This window comes from Erigeron canadensis, chromosome 6 (assembly GCF_010389155.1).
Source record: "Erigeron canadensis isolate Cc75 chromosome 6, C_canadensis_v1, whole genome shotgun sequence".
In the NCBI taxonomy this organism is placed as follows: domain Eukaryota; kingdom Viridiplantae; phylum Streptophyta; class Magnoliopsida; order Asterales; family Asteraceae; genus Erigeron; species Erigeron canadensis.
This window is the reverse complement of record NC_057766.1, coordinates 32,974,087-32,999,467: the sequence shown is the minus strand read 5'-3', so window position 1 is coordinate 32,999,467 and position 25,381 is coordinate 32,974,087. Positions and strand designations below refer to the sequence as shown.

General features: G+C 30.4%; 1 protein-coding gene across 1 annotated transcript; it reads right to left on the bottom strand.

Annotated features, from left to right (window-relative positions):
• Window positions 1-16,747: 16,747 nt before the first annotated feature.
• Window positions 16,748-24,512, bottom strand: LOC122603762 (ABC transporter B family member 19-like). Its single transcript, XM_043776558.1, has 10 exons — window positions 24,050-24,512; window positions 23,838-23,892; window positions 23,318-23,493; window positions 22,812-23,012; window positions 22,095-22,354; window positions 21,678-21,994; window positions 21,376-21,599; window positions 20,477-21,296; window positions 20,149-20,390; window positions 16,748-18,060 (listed from the first exon to the last, which is right to left on the bottom strand). The coding sequence occupies exons 1-10, from the start codon at window positions 24,293-24,295 to the stop codon at window positions 16,849-16,851; spliced, it is 3,753 nt and encodes a 1,250-aa protein (XP_043632493.1). The 5' UTR covers window positions 24,296-24,512; the 3' UTR covers window positions 16,748-16,848.
• Window positions 24,513-25,381: the final 869 nt, after the last annotated feature.

Below are 25,381 nucleotides of genomic sequence, written 5' to 3'. Positions count from 1 at the left end.
TCTTTCATGAAGAAACACACAGACTTGTCACTCTATACAATTGAACCCAAAACTTATGAAAAAAGCCATGGATGCATCTACCAATATATGTTAGTTCCTGTATTGTACACAATCATCATAAAATTTTTGGACACTCTTTTTTAGTACGAGCATAATACCAGCGCGTTGCGGCGGAATTTTGTTTTAAAAATGAGATAGATTCGGGGGTAGTTTAGTCCAACTGTAGAGGTGGGTATAGAAAGATGTATTAAGGTTAAGGGTATTTTAGACTTATCAGGTTCTTAATGAGTTAAAGCTAATTTGCTATATAAGGGAGTATAGATAATAAATACTTTAAAATCTAATTATAGAAAGATGATTTATAGAATTTAACTAGAAATAAACACCCGTGCGTTGCCGCGGAGCTTTTATAGTAACGTCGTGGACAATGATTCATTAAGCTTATACACGTTGCCGCAGATTATATTACATACCTTGCGGCGAGACTCAAGTAGATTATCTTTTCAGATGACAATGTTTTTGTACAAATTTGATAAAGTCACCAACTAACATTTATTTGACATTGTAACAATAAAGCATTTTATTGATAGGCTAAAATGTAAAAGATAAAAACTTTAGGGGGTTAAAAGGTAAATACGTAAAAGTTGATGGGCTAAACTATAAAAGGAAAAAACTTTGGGGGTTAAAAAGTAAAGAGAAAACTTTAGGGAGTTAAAATGTTAAGTAGTAAAAGGTGATGGGCTTAAATGTAAAAGGTAAAATCTTTAAGGGGTTAAAAGGTAAAGAGTTTAAAGTTGCATGCATGTGTAGTTGTACCATGTGCATAGAAACTTGTAAAAAACCAGTTGGTTTTTAGTATATATATAAACTAGATTATAACCCGCGTGAAACGCGGAAAAAATTTATGAAAAAATCTATAAAAAGTTAATATAATGGTATAATAAATACTTAAAAACTATTAAAATTTACAAAACAATAAATAAAATAAGAATAATGAAAATAAACCGTTTGATTTTTTCATAAATCAACTATACTATAAATATAATTTCAAATACTAAGGTTTGACATTGGTTTCCCATCCACCTGACAAGTTTTTTTAGTTTTATGTAGTATCACAAATGATTATATTTTTAAATATTACAACACACGTTTTTTTCCAGTGAATTAAAAGCTAAAACGGTTGGTCCAATGCATGGAGGTAGTTAACTACGTATAGTATAAAAAGTTATAAAGATTCACGGTATCCACAAAATAATTGGATACACAAATAGTAGTGGTTTTGTAGAAGCTGATTTTATGTCTATGATCCACAAGCATGTAATCTCCTTCATTGAAGCTATAACGAAGTTATTGATTTCCCTAACGCCTCCTTCATTAAAGAGGGGCTCGAATGGGACAATTTTTTGGTTGCACGTATACGTCTGCTTCCAAAGTAAGACAATTTTAACCCAGATGTTCCAAGATTGCTTGAATACATCGATGTCAACCATCCTATCGCACAAAACTTGATCAGCTATGATATTGTATATAATGATATGGAAGCAACTATGTAATCTTTATTATGCTAATGTGTAGTTGATGTATAATACTCATACATTTTTCATATCACGGTAATGAATGTTTGTCACAATATTTTAATTCCTACCAGCTCATTCAAATGATTCACTATAAACAATAACAACCTTATATTTCAACCTTAATCATATATTATTAAGTGTTTAGTTATACTTCATAACATAAGGTTAATTTAAACCATACAATACAAAATTATTTGCTATTAATTAGTTGTAAGTAAATCAAATACGAAAAATAAACTATAATGGAAGATGGATCATAATATTACTTGACACAAGTTAAGCAACTGCAAATATAAATGCTAATACTTATTAAAAAATCAATTATCAAAAAAGTTATAACATGAATCGACATAGCTTTTTGAAACAATCATTATTTGTTAACAAATCAAAAAAACGTATTATTTTTATAAAAAATTTTAATCTATAAGAAGATTTATAAGAAAATCAATAATAAAATGAAAATAAAATTAAAAGAAAGATAGATGATGATGTGAATCAAAAAGGGTATCTAAAATGTTAGACATATTAAAATTGATAGGATTAGTAGAATATTAATTATTAATATGTATTGTTAGAACATTTTATTCATAGTTGAAGGATTAAAAGAATATTTGATTATATGTTGTGTCAATGATGATGTCATCATATTGATCTAAGGGTAGAGAAATAAGAAATAAATTTTATAAAAGGTTTAGATTACTCTATTTTTGATATAAGGGTTCTCTTTTAATATCTATTAAAGATGGTTCGGTATATAATATTTGTGCTTATCTGTAGATTTAGCAGAAAGTTTTGTATACCAATTGTTTTCATAAAAAGCTTTTGTAAATGTAAATAAGTCGAGCAGGGGCGGGGCAGCCTCACGAGGTCACATGGTAATGCGTAAAGAAAAAAAAACACAATGTAGGCCAACGTCTGTTTGTACAATGACACACAAGTATCTTCTCCTAAGCCCAGCCCACGAGACATGAGTATCAATTCATCCCCCACTATTTTCAGGTTGATATTTTGCGATCCAAAGTTCAAACTTGAAACTAAACCAAAGCAAATCTAGCAGTGTAAACGAACCGAGCCGAGCCTGATCTTGGCAGTGCTCGAGATCGTTTTAGAAGCTCAGGATCAAGCTCGAACTCGTTCGAACCATAGTGTTTATACTCGAGCTCGGCTCGTGATATATTATGAAAGCTCGAGATCGGCTTGTTTGTCCAAAAAAACTAAACAAATTCGAGCTTGGCTCGAGCTCGAGCTGGGTAAGTAATAAAAAATAAGCTCGATTATTTGAAACTCGTAAAAAAAGCTCGTTTAGGCTCGACTCAATTAGTATCTACAAGCTCGATTAATATGTATATATATAAATAATTATATTGTTATATTATTATAAAAGTTCGTTTAGGCTCGCAGGCTTAATCAAGTTATGTATTCGAAGCTCGAGCTCGGGCTCGAAAACGAAACAAGTCAATAGTTAAGCTCGAATTCGACTCGAGCTCGTTTAGGCTTGGCTTGAGACAAGTTTTTTACGAATCGCATTCGAATAGTTATCGAGCATGCTTGACTCGTTTACACCTCTAAGCAAATCAAAATCAACATATTTTCCCTTTTAAGGGTTTAGGGTTTAACCTGAATTTTATATTCCGGTTACATCTTATATAACTTTTTCTAACGACAAATTAAAATTAAATCTTTAGATTTCTTTTATAAATAATGATATACAATATGTGATTAATTTTGTAGGATATATCTATATATATATATATATTAAGAAGTGATATTCATACCATTTCTTTTAATAAATGTACCATAACCATGCAATACTTCAGCTTGTATGTTGTGATATATTAACTAAAAAAAATAGTGTTACGAATATACTTTCCATATAAATATGATGTCGACATATTCATAAGATTTTACTCATTTTCTTTTACTCTTAACACTAGCGAATTTACCCGGGTTCAACCGGGGCGTTTTAATTAAAATTATAAAACTATAAAATATGCATGTAATTTTTGTTATTATTAATTATTAATATATTATAAATCGATATGGAGATGATGAATCGAATAACATAAAAAAAAAATTTTTTTGTTTGTAATAAAAGATTAGGAACTTTTAAATACTTTTTAAGTGAGCTGTTTTTAATTAAAAATATTATAGATTATTTATGACATCATAATTAAAATAAAGACCCTTTAAGGAAAAAATGTAGACTTGCCACATCACTATTTTTTTAAAAATAGTGTTGAAAGACAATTGTCTTTTATTCTTTTATTTAGTATTAGTATAGGGATAGGGATTTGATTTATGATGTGTTAGCAACATATTTTTAGATATATTTTTGGGTTTACTAAATTAATCACATTTGTAAAATATATAGATATATTGAGTTTTGGATGTATTTTTTATTGATGTAACTTTCATTAGGTATTATATTATATAAACAAAAATATTTACGGACAAAGTTAGAGAAAAAAAAAACCAACAAATCAAATTTGAATATTTAAATTGAGACGGTGGGAGTATATTTTTTTATTTTTTATGAATCGATTTTTGAAATTATCTCCGGTGGCTAAAATTATCACAAGATGTAAATATGGCAAACACAAGTAGGTGAAGTCTTTAAATGTCTTTCGGTATACATCTTATCTTCTAACCAATGCATGGTCTATGTTGGAGGTGAACAAACCACATGAGACGATGTTTTCTTGGTTTGTTATTTTTGATATTACCTTGTAAAACCTTTATATTCATTTTATTCATAACTTTGAGAGCTATATTTTGTTTTTGTTTTTCGCTTTTGGTAACAAGCCAAAAACACTATGTCGTTATTCATAATAAAAAGTCACAAATTTGACCAGGTTGATCAATGATAAGTGGATTTGAGTAATCATTTATCTTTAATGTATATATTATGTGTCTTAATTAAGAAAAAACTGCGACTTATGATATAGCTTTGGGCTAGCTTCCAACTTTTAATGAGTCTATTTTTAAGCATCTCTTTTTCACATTTGAGATAAATTCCCATTATAGTTCAGTAGTTGAGCACTACCTTTACATGCTGAAGATCTCGAGTTCAAGACATAAGAAAAATATTTAAAGGAATATTACAAATAAAGTTTTTCAGTGAAACAGATTTGAGACAATATATTATCCCAATTAAATGTCGTGTCTTCACCCGGTTTAGCTAGAGGTTTCTCCTCCTACTAGGTATTCGAGGCTCTTTAGCGCGGATCCGGTTAAGACAACATAATTAAACTAGATCCCCCTATTGTGAGCGATCCATACCTTTAAAAAAAAATTAAAAAAAATTGTAAACAAATTAGGTAGCCAACTACAGTAAGATTTTACGCCATTATCACTTTATCAGTCTACTTTTAAACTTTATCTTTTATAATTGAGATGAATATATTGTAAGCAAATAAACCAATAGAGTCTGATCGAAATATTTAGTTTTACAAAGTTCATTTTCTTAGAAGTTTTTTCGTTAACCTTTAATTCGAGTTTCAAGCAAATTACAAATAAGAGAAAAATATATTACATTAGTGTAGTCAAGGTAACATTTATAGTCGTTAAATTATTATTTTACAAGTTCGTTTTAGGGCCAAAAATCAGTTGAGATATGAATGAGCTAGTTTCACAACCCAAACATGCAAATATAGAGACCGACGTGTTGCATAAAGGGATTATCAAGATCTTGTATATCTATGTGAAGATATATAGTATGCTTACTATGATATATGATCAGGAGACAAAGCCACACATTTTTGGTACATGTCGCCGGAAGTCGCTAGGCAGGGCCGTAGTTGAGTTTTTAGAAGACTTGTTCGAATAATATAGATAAGATCTTCAAAAATAAAGTTAGGTGTAAATATATTTTAAATATATAGTTAACATAAACATGATATATAGATTGGGAAGTTTTTTAGACCCCATAAAGTTTGTGTTCTTGTACGATTTACACTTTACACCCATCTCAAAGATGACTCTATGTTACGCATGAATAGGGGTCAAAACCCAGCTCGGAACTTAACAGTGTAAACAAAATTGAACCTGTGACTCGATTCACTATTTTTTCATGCAAGTCGGCTCGGGTCAGGTTTGGACGGGCCTAAGGAGTCTCGGGTTTTCGGGTCATAATATGCCTATCCTTAAACTATGTTATTTAAAAGAGATTTACACGAATAAGATCAAAAACTTTTCATATATGTTTCACTTTTAAGGGGAATGAACACTTTTCGACCTGAAATCTATGCTTAATAGATTTTTTTTTCTTTTCTATAATCATTTATAAATCAAACTGGATTCCTCTATTTTAAAAAATTCAGCATTTTTTAAAAATATTTTTACTCCTCTACTCTTGTTTGATTCCTCTAATAATAATAACACTATCGTTACAACCACTACCGCCGCTACTGCCGCCACCGTCACCACCCCGCCACCAACCGTCTCCGTTATTGTCGTTGTATTGCACGTGTACTCTCTAGTTTTACTACAAGTGTACCATTTTATTTTTACTTTTTAAGCTATACGAATATCTGAAACCAAATCAAGATTTTCAAAACACCCCACAATAAATTATCTTTATAAATATGAAAAGTAAGACTTGGACTAAAATATTTAAAGTAAGGGAAGGGATATTGATATTACAAAGATTGATTTCTTTATCACATAGTATAACTTTTATAACACACTGTACAAGTTTATAAACCATATATGTAGTAAATAAATCAATTATAGTTAAATTAATATCATTTTCCAAGTAATACAGTCAAAAATCTTATCAATGATCACCAAATACATTGCCACCGGGCCTATATATGGAATTATTGAGTATAAGCGCAACGTCACTTTCAACTTTTTATAATAATTAATTGAAATTTTATTAGAAGGAGAACAACATTAGGAATCAATGAATTTGATTAGATTTCTTATGCAAAACATTTAATAGTATTTCAGTGTGACTATTATTAATACTTTAATAGCGACTTATAATAGTGCAAAACATTGTTATCTTAGACTAGAAGGAGTGGGAGGTTTGGGAAGGAGGGGTGACTTCTGTCATATGTGATGTGAGGTAAGAAGAGTTGTCTATTAAAAAAATATGAAAATGAGTGAATTTTAGATAGTGTGACAAATTGTGTCATGTGGGATGTGCAATAGGGAACTGTTGTATATATATGAGAAAAAAAATAATAAAAAGAAATCAAATTCTATGTCCTTTTCTTGGTTCACGCAAAAGTCAAAGAAACAAAGGGCGACCTGTGTGGTTCGCCTAAGGGACGGTTCGCCCAAGAGGGTGGTGTTATTACATGGGAAATTGTTAATTAAATGGGATGAGTTGCTAATTAAATGGGAAATTGTTATTACATGTTTTGTCTTTCTCTGCATATCTATATTTACATACATATTAGTGTGTTGAGTTTTGTGCCTGTGATTTCCAACATAATTAAGTTATTACATGTTTAATTTGCCGCTCTTAAGACATCCAATTTGTTAGGCTACTCCTTTCGAAAGCAATTATGTAAGTGATCTTCTCCCGTACGTAGATATCGGACATTGCAATGCGCGTCGTTTTGTTATGTTTATTATTCTACATTTTCCTTGATATAATATCATATCATGTATGTGTCATTTACAAGTATTTTTGTATATATAATTATCAAATTGTTGACACAACATCTCATCGTTGAAGCTTTTATTGTTGATTGTGACTATACAAATATAGTAGCACGATATATATCATCAACCATGAACAAAGATGAGTTGAACACAAGTACGTACCAGTAAAATTTCCAGTTCACTTCTTTTGGTGTGGCCACTAGAGTCACCATCGCCTTGAGCTATGTATGTGTGAAATGTCACTATATAACACACGAATACTAATTAAAGGTTCCACACGTAACAAGGAATATATGTTAATTTATATATGAGCCAAAATTAAACCTATTAATTTATATATATATATATATATAGGCATAGAAATGCATAACTTAACCAGATACATAAGTATAAAACTGCTCTTCAAACTACTAATTTGTACGAAAAGATGACCAATTGGTCAGTTTGTAATATTATGGCATTGCAACAAAAACACCATTTAGCAACAACGTCTGGCCGGGTTGTCGTCGCAATTATTGTCTTCACTTTAACATTTGAAACGGGTTATAAAACCATTTCAAATAATATTTTTCTATAAATCCAATTCACATAATTAATCACATTACATAACCGTAAGATCAACGAAACAAATGAAACCACACATTTAGTACGTTGTCAAATGTCACACATGCAATGTGCATGCTAGCTATGGGTTGGAGCGGTGTTAATTACATTGATGATATGTCACTAATTTTCAAATATTAATTGTTAATTAGACTCAACGGCATGCCTTTTCATCGTCTGGTAGAGATCAACCATATCATCAACACAGTGAATCCAAGAACATGGCGGTGGAAATCTCCCTATCATTCTGAAGGAAACCAGCTAAATGTTAGAGAAAACTTTCTGTTACTTCTACTAATTTTTGAATGTCTATAATATTAGTGTTGAGTGGTTGTGCCATTTCTTTCTAATTTAGGTGTTCAATTTCTAACCTTAACTTTTAGGTATATTTAAAGGAGTTTTTAACTTTAACAAAATTAAATATAAATAACTCCTGCCGAACTACTTTAAATAATGGAATATATATTGGTTTGAGTAGTGGTTGTACCATCGAGTTCGATTCCCGACCCCATTGTAAATATTTAAAGTTTTTTTTTTTTTATGTCACTATTTAGGAGGTTTGATTTGTAGAATGTTTTTGAAATAGTTAAAATATGTTAAAAGAATTGGTTCACAGAATTCAACGCAATTTTTAAAAAAATAAAAAATCAGGAAGTTTTATAATTTGTCATTTATTTAGTTGACAGAATTCAACGCAATTTAACTGAGGAATCTGAATTTAAATTATAACAAATGACAAAAAGTACCTTTTATTATTAAATTTTTATAATATCTTAAGAAAATATAAATAATACTCTCTCCGTCCCACTAGAAGTGTCATACTTTGAATATTCAAAGTCTTTATTTTTAAAATTTGACTTTAAATATATCTTGTTGTGTTATTGAAAATTTGATAAAAGTTATAACATTAAAAAAAACGTTTAAAATACAATCAATTCATATAAGTTTTTATCAAATACGGAGTATTATCTAACACAAATAAAATTATTTAAAGTCAAAGTTATAAATGTTAGACTTTGAAAATTCAAAACATGACACTTCTAGTGAAACGGAACGAGTAACAATTATCATCATAATAAAACTATATTAACAATAATAATACAGATTAAAAAAAGAAAAATTATATTAAATTAATAAACCATTATAAATTAATTATTATAATAATTATTATTATTTTTAATAAAAAAATTAAAATAAATTTAATAAATAAAAATGAATAAAACAATGATAATGATAAATAACTAAAAATAATAAATATTAATAACAATAAAATATAATTGATAAATTTTAATAATAACAAAATATTAATATTTATATTTATTAATATTTATATTAATAAATATAACTAAATATATAATATCATGATAAAAAATTAATAAAAATATAAATATAATAATTAAAAATGTAAATAGTAATAATATAATATTAATAATGATAAATTATGAATAATAATAAATATTAAAAATATTTATTATAAAAATAATAATAATATATTTACTAAATAATAACAAAAATAGTAACACTAATAAAATTAAAAAAAAGTAATAAAAATTAAAAAAATAAAATGTTTAATCATTATAATAAAATAATAATTATTATAATAATAATAATACTAAATAAGAATATTAAAAAATAATAAAATAAAAATATTTAATAATAATAGTATAGTAATAATAAATAACTTAGCAAGGATATTTTAGTCAAGTATATGAGATCCATTAGAATTTAAAACTTTTCTTTGCATACAAGAAGGAATCTCAAATTTCATATTTTAAGGAATTTGGTAGAATGTTTTGAATTCCAATTCCATTAAATATCCAATTAAACATAAGAATGAATGGAATTTAAATTCCAATTCAAATGAATTCCAATGAATTTTTCCAACCAAACACCCCTTTAGGGTTTCTATAGAGGTTTGAGGCTTGAGTCTCGTTAAAAAAACGTTATCCTGCACAAGTATGTTGCGGGTTTGATTTTCATTATGGAATTTTTCTTAATGATTGAGTTTACTCCTGAAAGTATATGATCACGTCACAATTATTGATAGTAAAAGGTGGTACTGGGTGAGTGTTGCATATCAAAAAAAGAAAATTTTGGGCATTGGGAGAGTTTATGGGTTTGGCTAGTCAAAGTTAATTTGTTTTTTGAGTTAATTTTATATATACTATTCCTAAAGCATGAAATTAATATCATGTTTATCTAAACTTTGCTTTAAGACCATTATAAATTATGTATTGAAAACTTGTAATTTGAATATATATATATAAATATAATATTTAAAGGGTTTAGGAAAAGGATATATGATATTTGCCCTTGTTTTTATATATGAACCTCTTTTTTACTTATGATAAATCACAATTATATTTACTTACTTATATTTGAGTATATTTTTTATATTAAAAAAATTATAGATATAATTTTTTTTTTCAAGCTAGCTACTAACAAAATCTACTTATATTTGAGTATATTTTTTTTTATATTAGAATAATTATACATATATTTTTTTTTCTAGCTACTAACAAAATCTACTTCACTTAAATGTATTTTTATAATGGATTCCACTTTCTCGTCATTTTTATTGATCGCGATTTTTACAGTCACTTACGACTGTATATCTAATGTTTAATCTGTTTCACTTAAATGTAGATTTTATAATGAGTAGCATTTTGTGATTATCTTTTTAATTATCAATGAACTAATTAAATTATTGTTAACATATCCAAATATAAGTATCATTACAAAGGGATTTTATAATAAGGGAAATGAAAGCTTTAAATTAATATCTGATCAATAATTTTTTTAACTAATTAATGATTGTAAATTTTAAAAAGTTTTCTCAAGTTGTTGCCTAAAAGTAGATATAAATTAAGTATTTAGGGCTAAAAAGTGTAAATTATTGATGGAAAACAAAAAAGTGTAAATTAATAAGATTTTTTATACAAAATAATATAAATACTAATATAATATACAAATTAATATAAAGATAACACCAATTTATATATTAAGTGTTTTATACATTAAGTTACTAGCTTACAAATTAGGCGGGGCATGAAATACGAAGCGAGAAGCGACTCATGCATGTAAAATGTGGCACAAAACAAAGACACGCTCATTAGTTAAGTTTTTTATTTGCTTCTTAATAGCTCATACAAAGTGATCCTATATAAATCTTTGTCGGCTAATTGACAATAGTTATACTCCAAAACGTAAAATCACGATTAATGTCGGCAATCAGATCTTCAGATTTCCCACTAATGATGTTTTTGAACGTATTACGGACTATATAACTTGTATGTAGCATATAATTAAAAAGAAAATATAAATCAATCTAATTAAAAAGAAGTTCACATCATATGATCATAATCACATAGAGCATGAAAATGAAAATCGATGCACGTGGTTTACACATATCTAAAATCCAGTATGAGTAGGTTTATTCATATAGCCAATGAGGTATACGATACGGTATGTACCATATTTGGTACAAAGTAACAAAATATTAATAAACAAATTTTGCAATAGAATTCTCTTATTCATACTAAAATTTCAAAAGCTTTTTATAATCAAAATTCATAATTCATATCAAAACATATAAATTTCATAAAACTAAATATAGTCTGCCAATTTCCCCCTTTTTCACTATAAATAATGTTCAATTTGTTTACACTTTTAGTTAGCGTGAACAAATTAAAAATTTTGTCACGTTTTTATATGTGTAAAAATATATAAAACTAAAAGTGTGTAGAAATTTCTTCACACTAAAAAGTGTGTAGTTTTAGTTAGCATGGACAAATAGGGTGTTACAAAATAATTATGAAAGTTCACATTAAAAAGTGTGAACTTTTAATTCTACACACTTTTTAGTGTGAATAAATCTCTACACACCTTTAGTTCTATATATTTTTGCTGACAAATTTTTTAATTTGTTCACACTAACTAAAAGTGTAAATAAATGCAACATGCATTATTTATATTGTTTGGTCATCATTGTCTTCCCCTTCAAGGTTTTCCATTGCATTTCTTCAAACATCATGCTAGATCTTTTCATGTAATCATTCACAAGATTCGCATCGCATTTTCTGTCCGCGGTTGTTGTAACTTTTGAAGAAACGGGAAAGAAGACTTATGTTAAAATGTAATATGATAAATACATTTGATAGATGGAAATATAATGTAAGAAATATATAAATTCGATGAATCGATTATATCATCTAGCAATAAATATAGCTAAAATGAGATTGAAACATTACTTACATAACAGTTGATGTATTAATTACTTGATTAAGATATGTCGTCTTTGATTACAATTAACATTTCTGAAATTTAGTTGTAAATATACTTTAGCAAACCAACCTTATTTGTTACAAAGTATTATTTATTACCTTTTTGATACTTACAAAACTTCATTCTTTATGTATATATCTTAGAAAATATATCAAAAATCATATTAAACTTGCTCACACGTACCAAAAATTTCAAAGATTGTTGGAAACTTTTGTAAGCAATTGACTTATGTTCTTGAAGTTATCCGAATACTACTTACTGCATAAACTCCTCCTCGTTGTTACTCCGCAATTGTTATCATCAAGGTTTTAATAACTTGCAAACTAAATATCACATGTCACATACATGCGTTGAAGTAACATACTGTATTGTGTATTATTTGATTGATTAGAATCAAAAGTTTTCATAAGTCAACACTCTAAGAGTCTAAGATATATAATGGGCCTATATATCAATAAGAGTAAGATTGCTGGGCTGGAATAATGGTCTATTATTGCATATTTGCATGTGCTCGCTTTTATGAATACACTGATGGGCTCTGGCTTATTGTACCTGCTTGTTTAAAACTTTAAATTACTTACGGGCTGTTTGGGTTGTGTATTTAAATAAAACATTGTGAGTTTAAACTTTAAAGAACGAGTGTTATGAAGTTGTGGCCTTGTGGGCTTAGTTTATTACTTTTGAAAGAACATCGACTTATTTAAGATTTTAAGTTAACCTAACAATAAGCTACAAAAATACACTTAGAAAACATTAGTGAATGCCCTGTTTTTTCTAATCGTTGTTTGATATGAACTTGTGTAACTAATTGTATTTGTATCTACTAGCCATATGTCATACACGTGGCTTCACATCAACCTTAAATTCCGAAACAAATACCGTCCTAGCTTATAAGAGCAAACCAAAAGTATCAGCTCAGTGCTAATCCAGGATTTATGATATGTAGTTTAAAAAAAAAAAACTTATAAAAAGATGCAATATTCAAAGAGTTGTGACAAGTAATTTGGAAAAACCAAACTTAAAGACAATATTTATAAAAATTTGTAATACATAACTCTAAAAGTATATTTAACTTCTAACTTATATTCCATATATTGGAATACTTAGGGAATACGTATACTAAAACATGAAAGAAAATCCAGGATTTTTTTGGTGAAACAGTCCAAGTTATTTCAAAAAAATATTGGACTTTTGGGTTTAGGGTCGGGTTTTCAGGCTTTTTTTATGCGGGCTTAGCCCGGTCTGGCCCAGGATCAGGTCTGACGGGGTTTTCATGGATCTTTGTAGGCCATTTTAAAACTTTTAGGCCAGTTTGGGCTTTGCATTGGGCCTTTTCTAGCCCGGTACATTTAGTTTTTCTAGGCTATTTGGGTTGGCCAGGCCCAGGATTGTGCCCATTGGTGCATCTCTAGACCAATGTTACATTATAACGACACAGATACATCATACATGTATACATGACACTCATTTGGACAAGTATAGAAAGATCTGTAGGTTGATTGATACGATAAAATAAAGTTTTCCACAAAATAAAAAAGAAGTCTAACATATAACATGGGTCATGGGAAACGTGAAATTGGACGGTGAGAAGAGGCACGCCTAATAAGGCCAACCATACCTGCATTTCAAGGCCCATTCCCTTTTTTTATATATATATATATTCCATAACTTTTAATTAAGCGATAAATACTTTCATTATTTATCACGTCTGCCTCAAATAAATTGTAAAACAACCCTAATAGAAAATTTATTTTTTTTTACAAAATAATAAAAGTAATTATCACACCGTCGTGTATTTGACATGGATCATTTCAGATACCGACACATAAAAATCATTTGGAAGTGTTATAGAATAACTTAATTACTTAAACATCAATCTCAATTATATTATACTAGATTAAACCCATGCGTTGCATGATGAATAATTGTTGTCGTAAAATTCCGATAAAAATAAATAATACATCTTCTAATTTGAAGTACTCTTTTCGTCTCATTAGAAGTGTCTTACTTTGAATATTTAAATCTTTATTTTTAAACTTTGACTTTAAATATAACTTTTTGTGTTATATAAAACTTGATAAAAGTTATACCATTAGAAAACACGTCTAATACGCAATTAATAACTTTTATCAAGTATTATCTAACATAAAAAAAATTATGTAAGGTGAAAGTTACAAATGTTAGACTTTGAAAATTAAAAAACATGACACTTTTGGTGGACGGAAAGAGTATAAGAGTACAATACTATGTATTTAAATATAAACTTATTTATTAAAGGTGGTTACATAATAAATGAATATATTTTAATCTTAAATGGACTTATCTATCTAATAATATTTAAATCATGTAACTATGTAATAATAAATGAAATCAAAAAATAGGATATATATATAATATACTATACAAATAAACCATCAACACAAATTCAATTTTAATGCATAAGGCATAAACTGAAAAGATTAATTATTAAAAAAATAAAATAACTCAGTGAATAAGAGTAAGTAAAATTAAAAATAAGATCTAAAATTTGACGGATGAAAAGAAAAAAAATATCACTATATTGTATCTAACTTAATGCTAAATCAATTTGATATAATCGTTATGTAAATATTACTCTAGATATAGGTACGTGACAATGTTTAAAATCCCGAAAGTTTTTATTCATTATATAATCCTTAAATAATGAAAATTTATTGCTTATTTCTCTTAAATAGTATCATAAAGTACTAAAAAAGAAGAAAAAAAATGACAAATAAGCAAACTTAGTTAACATTCAAATACTTAACCCACGTTAGTCTTATCTTATCCTCACTTAGTTATAGTAGTAATAATAATAATGATACATGTATGAGGTGAAAAAAGATCAATATGATTATAAAAAATGATTACCTTATAAACTTTCAACAATAAAATATTTATATGAAATAATAATTAAGCAATGGTAATAAAATATTATGTAATTATAATAATATTTAGGATATAAATATGAAGACTATTGTTCATTTAAGAAAATAAATAGAAAAAAACTATTAAAAATAGGAAATAGATATGCCATCAATTTGGATGATCTTAATGCAGTAGCCGACCTATATGGTTTTCTTTTTTTACTTTTTAACTTTCTTAGTTATTAATTAATGATGATTTGGATAAAGAATAACTTTTAAAGAAAGGCTTAAAATTAGGAAATTAATAATGAAAAATCCTACATGACATTATTTAATAATTGTTAACTAATCAAAAAACTATTCTCTCTTAATTATATAGAGAAATAATATAATATGTTATTTTATTTTATTTATATTATTTTATAAATATTTATATATACACAATAAAAAGTGAAACGTTTATTGAATATTTTGCATGTGTCGAATCATACACAGTGACTATGCACAACCTTGTTATTCCTGATAGAAACATGCTATTATTAAGATCCTTATTTGACGGTTTATCATTTATATGTAACGAAACGTCTAATCTAGTATATGTTGCAATTTAATTTATTGGTGGTTCAACAAAATTCTTGACTTGTCCTATTGAATATAATACTCGTATTTGGTTTAACATATAATCTGATAATAAGTTTTGTCAATACAGTTTATGCTTATCTATTGAAAATTAGATGGGAAAATTCTTTAAAATGTCCTTAATGGTTAATCTACAGTTTTACACTATGAGTTCTTTATCTTTTAAAATATCTCCAGTAACCCTTTACATCGTAAATTATCTACACTACTCGACGTCGCCCCTACCACCAACACTTGCCTCCACCACCACACCGTTGCGCAATAACCACCGTCGTATTACGCGGGTAACGTGCTAGTATCTTTATATACATATTACATATATTGTTTATCAATGGTAATTTACAAGCTTTAAGAAATGATAAACATATCTTGGCTATGTAAGAATATATGGTTATTGCAAATTACAAGTATAAAAAGTTACACTTTCGATTAGAATTTGCAAATCTAAAAAGTGATTAGGTTTAAAATGTAAATCATTTATGAATATAATAACTGATTAACCATATCCCTGAGACTACTCACTACTTTTACCATTTCTCAAAATGAAATAGGCAACTTTTGATAATATAATGAAAATAAAGAAAGTGATTTTCTTTCCTTTTTGTTTTCAACTACATTACCTTTCCTATTCAGATAACCCATATATGTGGCGTGGGTCACAGATTATGATGAAAACAACTTTGGAGTTGAATGGTGGATTGATCCATTTGGTAATCTGTGTCAATAATGAGAAAATAATAATTGAAGTCACATGACTTGCATGTGTACATATATCATCATAATTTATTACAAGACCTTTGTCAATATCCCATACAACAAAATCTCCTGGATATGAAAGCAACGAAAAGAAAGCCATTGTAAGACTAATAGAAGCCTCAATTATTAGTATATTGAATAACTGAATTTATCAATTAGCTGTATCATCACATTAGCACTTTGTAGTACATTAGCTTCAAATGGCACTTATTTATAAGTCTTTTTCTATCAAGTGCTGAGTGTGTGATTTAAAGGTTGAAGGTTCAACCCTGTTATAGTATGTTTATTAATAATCTGACCAATTCAAATAAAAGTGTATTGAATAAAATTATAACTCTACTTATATTTATTAAAATTATAATTATAATTAATACTCTTTTACTAGATTAATTAACAAAACAAATTACATTAAACCCAATAAGTTAAAACAATAGGTTAATTAGAACACAACACATAGACACAATTTACTAACTCATACCATACTCTGTAAATCATATGCGATGTTGTTGAAGCTGCAACAGCCTTGAGTAAGCTCCATCGGTTCCTCGGCCTAACAATTCGCTATGGCTTCCTTGTTCCACGATGCGCCCATCTTGGACCACACCGATACTATCAACACCTCGTATGGTTGATAATCGATGAGCCACTAGAACCGTGGTTCGGCCTCTCATTAGTCTTTCAAGTGCTTCTTGAAGCACGCATTCTGATTCAGCATCTAGAGCACTAGTTGCCTCATCTAGTAGGAGTATCGTTGGGTTTTTCAGAACGGCCCGAGCTATTGCTATTCTTTGTTTCTGGCCTCCCGAGAGTTGAACACCTCTTTCGCCTACTGGTGTGTTGTACCCTTGAGGTAACCCGCTTACGAATGTATGAACATTTGCTGCACGTGCTGCTTCGATGACTTCGGCTTCTGTAGCTTCTTCTTTCGCGTAAGCGATGTTTTCCATTATGCTAGCTGCGAATAGGGCAGGTTCTTGTTGGACCAACCCGATTTTGGCCCGAAGGGACCTTAAGTTTAACCTTCTGATGTCTTTTCCATCAACCATGACTTTTCCTGCAGTCGGGTCATAAAAACGCTCGATTAATGCAATTATGGAACTTTTTCCAGAACCACTAGCTCCCACAAGGGCTTGGCTCTGGCCCGCTCGGATTCTAAGACTAAGATCCTTGAATATGATTACATCAGGTCTTGAAGGGTATGAAAAGTCCACATGACGTAGCTCGATCTCGCCTCGAATAGTTTCAACCATCTCAGCATCGGGATCGTCTGGGTCGATACGAGTTGACCTATCAAGAACAGCAAACACAGAGCCAATGGCTTCACCACCTCTGATAATCTCGGGTGCAAGACTAACCGTCTCAGCTACTGAGTTTGCAGTTATAACTAGGACCACAAACACTTTGATGACTTTAGAGAAGGTGGATACGCCGTCTTTAACGAGATGGGCACCGTACCAAAGGATTAGAGCTTCGGATGCAAAGAGAGCGAGTTGGGAAATTCCAAATAACATGCCCGAATACTGACTCCTGCGAAGACTTTGATTCTGGGGCACACGGAGTTCGTCTGAGAACAAGGAGAGAATCTTGTCTTGGGCATTGAAGGCTGCAATGGTTCGAATGTTGCTAACTCCTTCTCCAGCAATCATACTTGTTTTCGCGTGTGCCTTGGCTGTGTCCCCAGCAAATCCTTTGAGTGAAAGTTGCTGTAAAATGCCATATTCATAGGTTAGCCAACAACACTAATTATTATCAATAAGTAATTATTTATATAAATTATAGCAACACTGCACATCCAGACAATTAGATTGATCATGTTAGCCAAACATATAACTATAAAAGTATAAATACATATATTTAATCCAACACGAGACTAAAACTCACAACCTCTAGTTGACAACGGGTTACCTCATATACTGCAAGACCAAAGTCCTTTGTTAGATTCTGGCCCGTTAAGTGCATGTATAAAGCGACTATCAATTTGTTGTTAATTTGAGAACCGAATTTTTGTTTTTTTAGTAATTCAACAAAAATGACTTAGGATCATAATTTAACCACATCTTTTAAGAAGTTTATGTGACATTTTTAATTTCCCTTGATTCTACTAATAACATGTTTAAGAACGAAATGAAAACAAAGAGTAGCACTTTGCATACATAGATACCAGCAGTCTTGTTTTATGAGATATGGCCCAGACTCACAAGGATGTATGCTAAAATAAAAGGGACAGTGCAAGCCTTCTTGAAAAGTGCACAGATGACTATTAAAACATATAAGCTAGTTCACCCATTAAACAACATTGGTCTGGTCTAGTCTGCATGAATTGGGCCCCTCTCCCAAAATAAGAAAGAGAAACAATAAGGTACAGGACAAAAGAAATAGATAGCAAGCCACTCCATTATACGAGTATGTGTGTAAAAATTCATAACCGGATGGGGGGAGTCTTAAAGTTTAGCGGCTTAACTGGGGCGTCCCAGTGAGCCATGGTCCTTTCCGAACACTTTCCCTGACCACTCCTAAGATATTAACTGTTGAGATTGGAATCTGATTATTTGAAAATTCCAAACACGGTTGAAAAAATTTACAAGGGGTAAAATGGTAATTGTGGTCAATAGTACAGTACCCTTATATGGACAAGAGCCTCAAGTGCGACCATAAAATGCAGTCCAAATTGACACAGGAATAATGAAGAAGGTTAGTGAATGCCATATGTATTTTCTGACATCCCCCAACCTCCTACTGAAATTATACAAATGTAAATGGGACAATAAAAATTGTAGGCCAGATGTAAATGTTACTCTATAAACAGGAGAACACATAGCCATTGATCACGGGATAACAATCTCTGTCAATAAAAAGACCTCTGCAAATAGAGACTGTCCTGATACCCTATTCAAATTTATGTCATGTAACTTTCTCTACAAATTATATTCTTATTTTATTTTGTGATTGTCTATTAAACAAAAGATAGTTGTTGAAGTCTCTACTCAAATTTTCAATTTATTGTTATTGTATATTCTTATTTTATTTTATTGTCACTTCAAATTAATGCATGCAACTCATTGTTATCTATCGACCTTTTCATTTTGTAATAAGTATTTTTGCCAACATAACAAATATATAAGTTGTCATGCCATAAAAACCAATCGTACATCAAAAATTTACAAAAGTTAGCATGCAATAAAAAACGAGAGAAGTTTAATTTTTATATATTTATATTCTATTATTTTTTAAAAACTACTGTAATACATTAGTATAGTTGCTACTTTTTTTATACTGTATTTCTAAGAGTTTAAAGTCAGAGACAAAACTGAAATGTACAGTGTAGGTCTTTCCAGGCCTGCAGACAATACAGTGTAGTTACTTTCTTTTGATTCTTTCTTTTTTAATCTTATCACAAGATTTTTAAAAACAAAAAATGATAAGCTTCATGAGTATATTAATGATTATCCTAGAATTGATGAAAGCTTAAATAGTACTTATTGAAAGGAAAACTAGAAGGAATTCCTGTTACATTTGTTTGACAATGTTTTAAGGGCTCAAGACAGAAGCTAAAACAAAAAACTTTTAGAAATTTCTTGGCATTGATGTTGGTAATAAAGAATGGAATCTTTTTTTAAAATATTTGATTTTGTTTTTTGCAGGAAGCATGTGCAAAGTACAAGAATTGTGCCTCATTGAGTGTACACTGATTGTTGCTATTGTAATTAATTAATTAGATTCTTTGTTTTGAAGTTAGATACGAGTAATTAATTAGTCTATGATTAATTTTATAGTTAGTAGCACGTATGTACCTGAGCGAAATATGCAAGGACAAGAAGAGGGAACGTGCCGAGAATGAGAAGGGACACCCTCCATTCCACTATGAATGCAACTACAAATGAAGTGAGTAGAGATGTCATGTTTTGTAGTATGACTGCGATCCTCTCGGCTATTGCAGACTTCACGTCTGCAGCATCTGTGGCTAGCCGGGCTGCAACTAGGCTTGAGTTATGTTCTTCTTCGTCAAACCAACCAACTTCGTTCCTCATTATGGCTGAACAAGAAATAAGATCAAAAGTTCAATATATACTTTTACTTGATGATACATAGTGAAATTTTTATGTTCTTTTTAGTAATTACCTGCAAGCATCATTCTTCTTACTCTTGTTGTGAGATTTTCACCCATAATACTAAAGAAGTAATGTTGTATCAAATATGCTACTACAGCATACAGACCAGCTCCAACATAGATGAAAACACACTCTTTGGTCTTACTCTCCATTCTAGCAGGATTAGTGTAGTAAAAGACCTCAATCATATTGCTCATTACAATGGCGAATGTTGGACCGATAAATCCAGAAAGAATTGATCCTACGGATCCCATGATTGAATAAGGCCATTCCGGAGCATTCATTTTCAAAAGACGGAGAAAGTACCCACTTGGTGCCGGGTTTTTCTTATCAGTTTCAGCATTTGAGATCATTTCTATACGACCATCTGCGCCTGTGCTGTACTGATAGCTTAAGTTTCTTAAGCTTCCAGACCTTAGACTAAGAGACTTAGTTGACAATGAGTGACTCAGTCTTGTTGACCTTGTGCGGTGGGTTGAAGGATTGGAGAAATCTCGGTTTCCTGCCATTTCTTGAAACCTGATTAAGGAAGCATAGGCACCAGGTTTTGAAATTAGATCTTCATGGGTCCCAGTCTCAATAACTTGTCCTTGTTGAATGACTGCTATCGAGTCAACGTTTCTTATGGTGGATAGCCGATGTGCAACCACAACAGTTGTCCTGCCAATCATTAGACGATCAAGAGCTTCTTGCACGATGCTCTCAGAACCCGAGTCAAGAGCACTGGTTGCCTCATCAAGAAGTAGGATCTTTGGGTCCTTTAACATCGCTCTAGCAATTGCAATCCTTTGTTTCTGACCACCAGATAGCTGAACTCCTCTTTCCCCCACCTGAAATTTTTAACTCATTAACCTTCAGTTTGATATAACTCATGATTTCAACTTTCAAAGGTTGTGAATATACACAAACCTGAGTGTTATAGCCATTAGGAAGCAGGGTAATGAAGCTATGAGCATTGGCTGCAGAGGTAGCAGCTTCCACATCGGCCATAGTTGCATCAGGTTTTCCATAAAGTATGTTTTCAAGGATAGTGGTGGCAAAAAGTGCAGGTTCTTGGTTCACAAGACCAATTTGATCACGCAACCATCGAAGTTGCAATGTCTTGATGTCCACATTGTCTAGGAGTATTTGCCCTGCATAATCATTCATATTAGTTGAAAGAAACAATTTGCATCAAGTAACTATAAATGCATAAACATGACGTTATTCACCTTGATTTGGATCATAAAACCTCTCGATTAACGAAATAACAGTGCTTTTCCCTGATCCACTGCCACCAACCACCGCAACTGTCTTTCCAGCCGCAAAGACAATGGAGAAATCTCTGAAGATAATGACATCTGGCCTTGATGGGTAACTGAAAGTTACTTCCTTAAACTCAATATTTCCATTGACCTCGGTTAGGCACTTGCCATCTACAGAGTTGGTTGTTATAGTAGGTTTTTGGTTGATAATTTCTAGCAACTTGTATCCAGCTGATTTGCCTTTGCTAAAAGCTCCAAGATTTGAAAATGATTGACCTAAACTCCTGTTATCATTAACTCGTTTACATAAATCTTAAAAGCCGAAAACTTTATTTGGTTTGCTAAACAAGAGAGCAACAATATTGTATAATGTCGGAATCTTACATGCCACCAACAATGGCAGAGAAAATGGCGGTAAATGCCTTTCCACCATCAGTCTGCCCATTCCTAATAAATACACCCGCATACCAGAAAACAAGTGCCCAAGACATGCAAGCAATTCCATAAGTACATCCCAGCCCCAAACCCTTAGCCATTCCGGCCTTGTAACCGAGCTTGAGGGTATGTTGGATAGCATCTGAATACGAGTTAAGGGCCTTAGTCTCGCCAACATACGAGTACACAGTCCTAACTTGTGCAATAGCCTGTTAATACATAACAACTTTAATAGGTGGCATAAACAAACATAAAACATACTTATATCTCACATTAAGATACTTTCTTACTCCCATCTCAGTAATTACACAAATAGTTATAGTGACTTACAGTCAAGTAGAGTTATTTTACCTAATTATCATTGATTATACTCTATAAATAGTTGATTGAAAAATTTCAAACTTCATCATTAGTTAACACACCAAGGAAACATAACCCAAAAGTACAGGGGTAAAAGTTAGGACCATGAGAGGTAAAGTGTTTATTATTGTAACGCATGCTACTTATTAATAGATTTTTTACCACCTTTGGTGGGTCAACAAAGAATGTGATGTACTTCAGTATCACTAGTACCCACCAAATTAATAATTGACTACACAACTTGGCATGAAACTTATGTCAAAAGTTACTCAAAAGTTACATATCAGTTCTAAGCCAAAAGCTAACCTCTTCGGCAATAATGCCAGCATTGGCATAGGATTCGCGGCTCTTGGACGTGAGACCCGTTAGAGTATACGCGTACAACCCACCAGCAAATGCAATACCCGGAATAACTGCAATGCTTAAAAGAGCTAACTTCCAAGCTGATACAAATCCAACAACCAATCCAGCCAAAAATGTTGAAAGATAATGTATAAAGTTCCCCACCTAAAAATGTGTATACACAAAGTTAGCATTTATGTTTGAACCAAAAATTTAAAACCTAACTAGATTGTAACTCAAACATTTCCAGGACCAGACAAAGCAATCTTCAAAGATGCTCTTTGACTAGCGCAAGTTAGCACACACATATGCTAACATGCACCACATATGTATACATATGCTAACATGCACTTATTTTTTAACTGTCTTAAAAAGTAAAAAACTACAACTTTTGGTCACGTAAAAAATGTTGTACATAAAAATTATAGTCTCTATGTACATAAAAATCATGCAAAAAGTTTACGACTAACCTTTTCACTAATGGCGTCTTGAACAAGAAGAGTATCGGTTGAAATACCAAAAACAATATCTCCTGTTCTTGCATCAGTGTCGTAAAACCCAACATCTTGTTTCAAAACTGCTTCTAAATACTTTTTTCTCAATGTGCTCACTTGTCTTTCACCAGTATACATCCAACACCCAATTTCTGTACATTTTTAAAACATAAAACTGATTAAATAAATAGATTTAATTAATTAATTAGTTATTAGTTTAAATAAATACGATAATAATAATAATAATAATAATAATAATAAACGATAGTGATATATGTGTTTGAGCATTAAATTAGAATATTAATAGATTAATGAAAAGTATAGTAGGCACGTGCACTTGATCTGTAGTGACTGAACTGACTTGTATAAATAATAGAATAAATACTGTAATTAAATAAATAATGGTTTTTTTAATATATGAAGAGAAATAAAGAAAATAATTGAAATGATAAAGTAGAAATAAATAATCTGAGAGACAAAAACGGATCATGCTCACCTGCATATGATGATACACACACTACTAGCCCCAGATATACGAAATACAGAGCATACTGCATTTATTCATTCAAAACAACAAAAAAACCCACAAATTATTAATATTTTATATTTTAAGATCTAAATCAACTATAATTAGCTGAATTAAAACATTTTATGTAAAAATATATTTTATATATGTAACTTATATATAAGTAATGATGAATATCTTACCTTGGAGACTTCATGAGTCATGGTGATTAAATCAGACTGGTTTTTACCGAAACCGTTGACCATTTGACCGAACAAAAGGAAGAAAAAAGGCATGGAAGATCCATGAATAATGGCACCAATGCTACCAAAGATCATGAGAATGTAATCGTATTTATCTGCAAATGAAAACAATTGGTAGAAAGGTAGACTTTGTTCTTTTTTCTTTTCAGCTGCTGCTGGCATTGCCTGCTTTGTTGTTTCGGACATTTTTTATTTAGTCAGTTGGTAATTGGATTGAATGAAACCAGGTGTGTGAGTGTGTGTGTGTGTGTGTGTGTGGAGATTGTTTATGTATGTATATATATATGTGTGTGTTTTATAAGTGAAATGATGAGAAGAATGTGAAGGATGGATTGAAGGCCATGAGTGAAAGAGAGGTGTGTGAGTTTGTGAGAGTGAAGTTGTGGTCAAACTAATTCAAGAGAGAGGGAGAGGTTATGGTCATATATAAAAGAGAGTTATGGAGACCGTTTATAAGAAGCAAGTGGGGAGTCGGCAAATTTTATCGGCAAAATCAATCGGCAAGTAGCGGCGTGTCGTCTCCACGACACCCCTCCATCGGCTCTTTTTGGCGACAAGCATCGTCAAGTGAAATCAGCCAAATATTGCTGATCGAAATAGACGTTGGAAGCATGAGGAGCATGATTACATGAAAGAGAGTGCATTTTTTTAATAAAAATAAATCTAAAAATTGGTAGAACATGGAAAACAAGAATTGTCAAATTGGCAAGTCTTTGGCTATTGTACCATCACTTATACCTATTTTTTAGTAAAAATTGGCAAGTACACGTGGCAACGTATAATTGACTATAAAAGAGTCAAAACTTGCCAAATAGTCAATTTGTGGCACTATACCCTTACCCCTAATAGAAGTATAGAATTACCGGCCATCAAACTTTCTCATCTAATATTATCTTAAAAATTCTTATAACTATATAATTATGATATGTGACAAAACCAAGTTGGAATTAAGAAAGACAACAAGTGAGATATACATATATTTGAAAGTTTTAAGAAAATTTTTAAAAGGATTAATCACTTTCCATTTTAAAACGTAGATTCCTGAAATTGATTAATTAAGGAGTAAGTTAGATTAATCTTGATCATTTAATTAAAATCAAATGTCAAAATTAAAAAATTTCAATCTTAACCTTTGATTTTAATTCAAAAGTTAAAATATCTTTAATTTTACCTGTTAAGTTATTTTTAACGTAAAGGATTTCCATCCCTAATTTTAAAAGTAAAAGATTTTTTCTACTAATCCAACTCTAATATTTAAAACTTAAAAGGGGA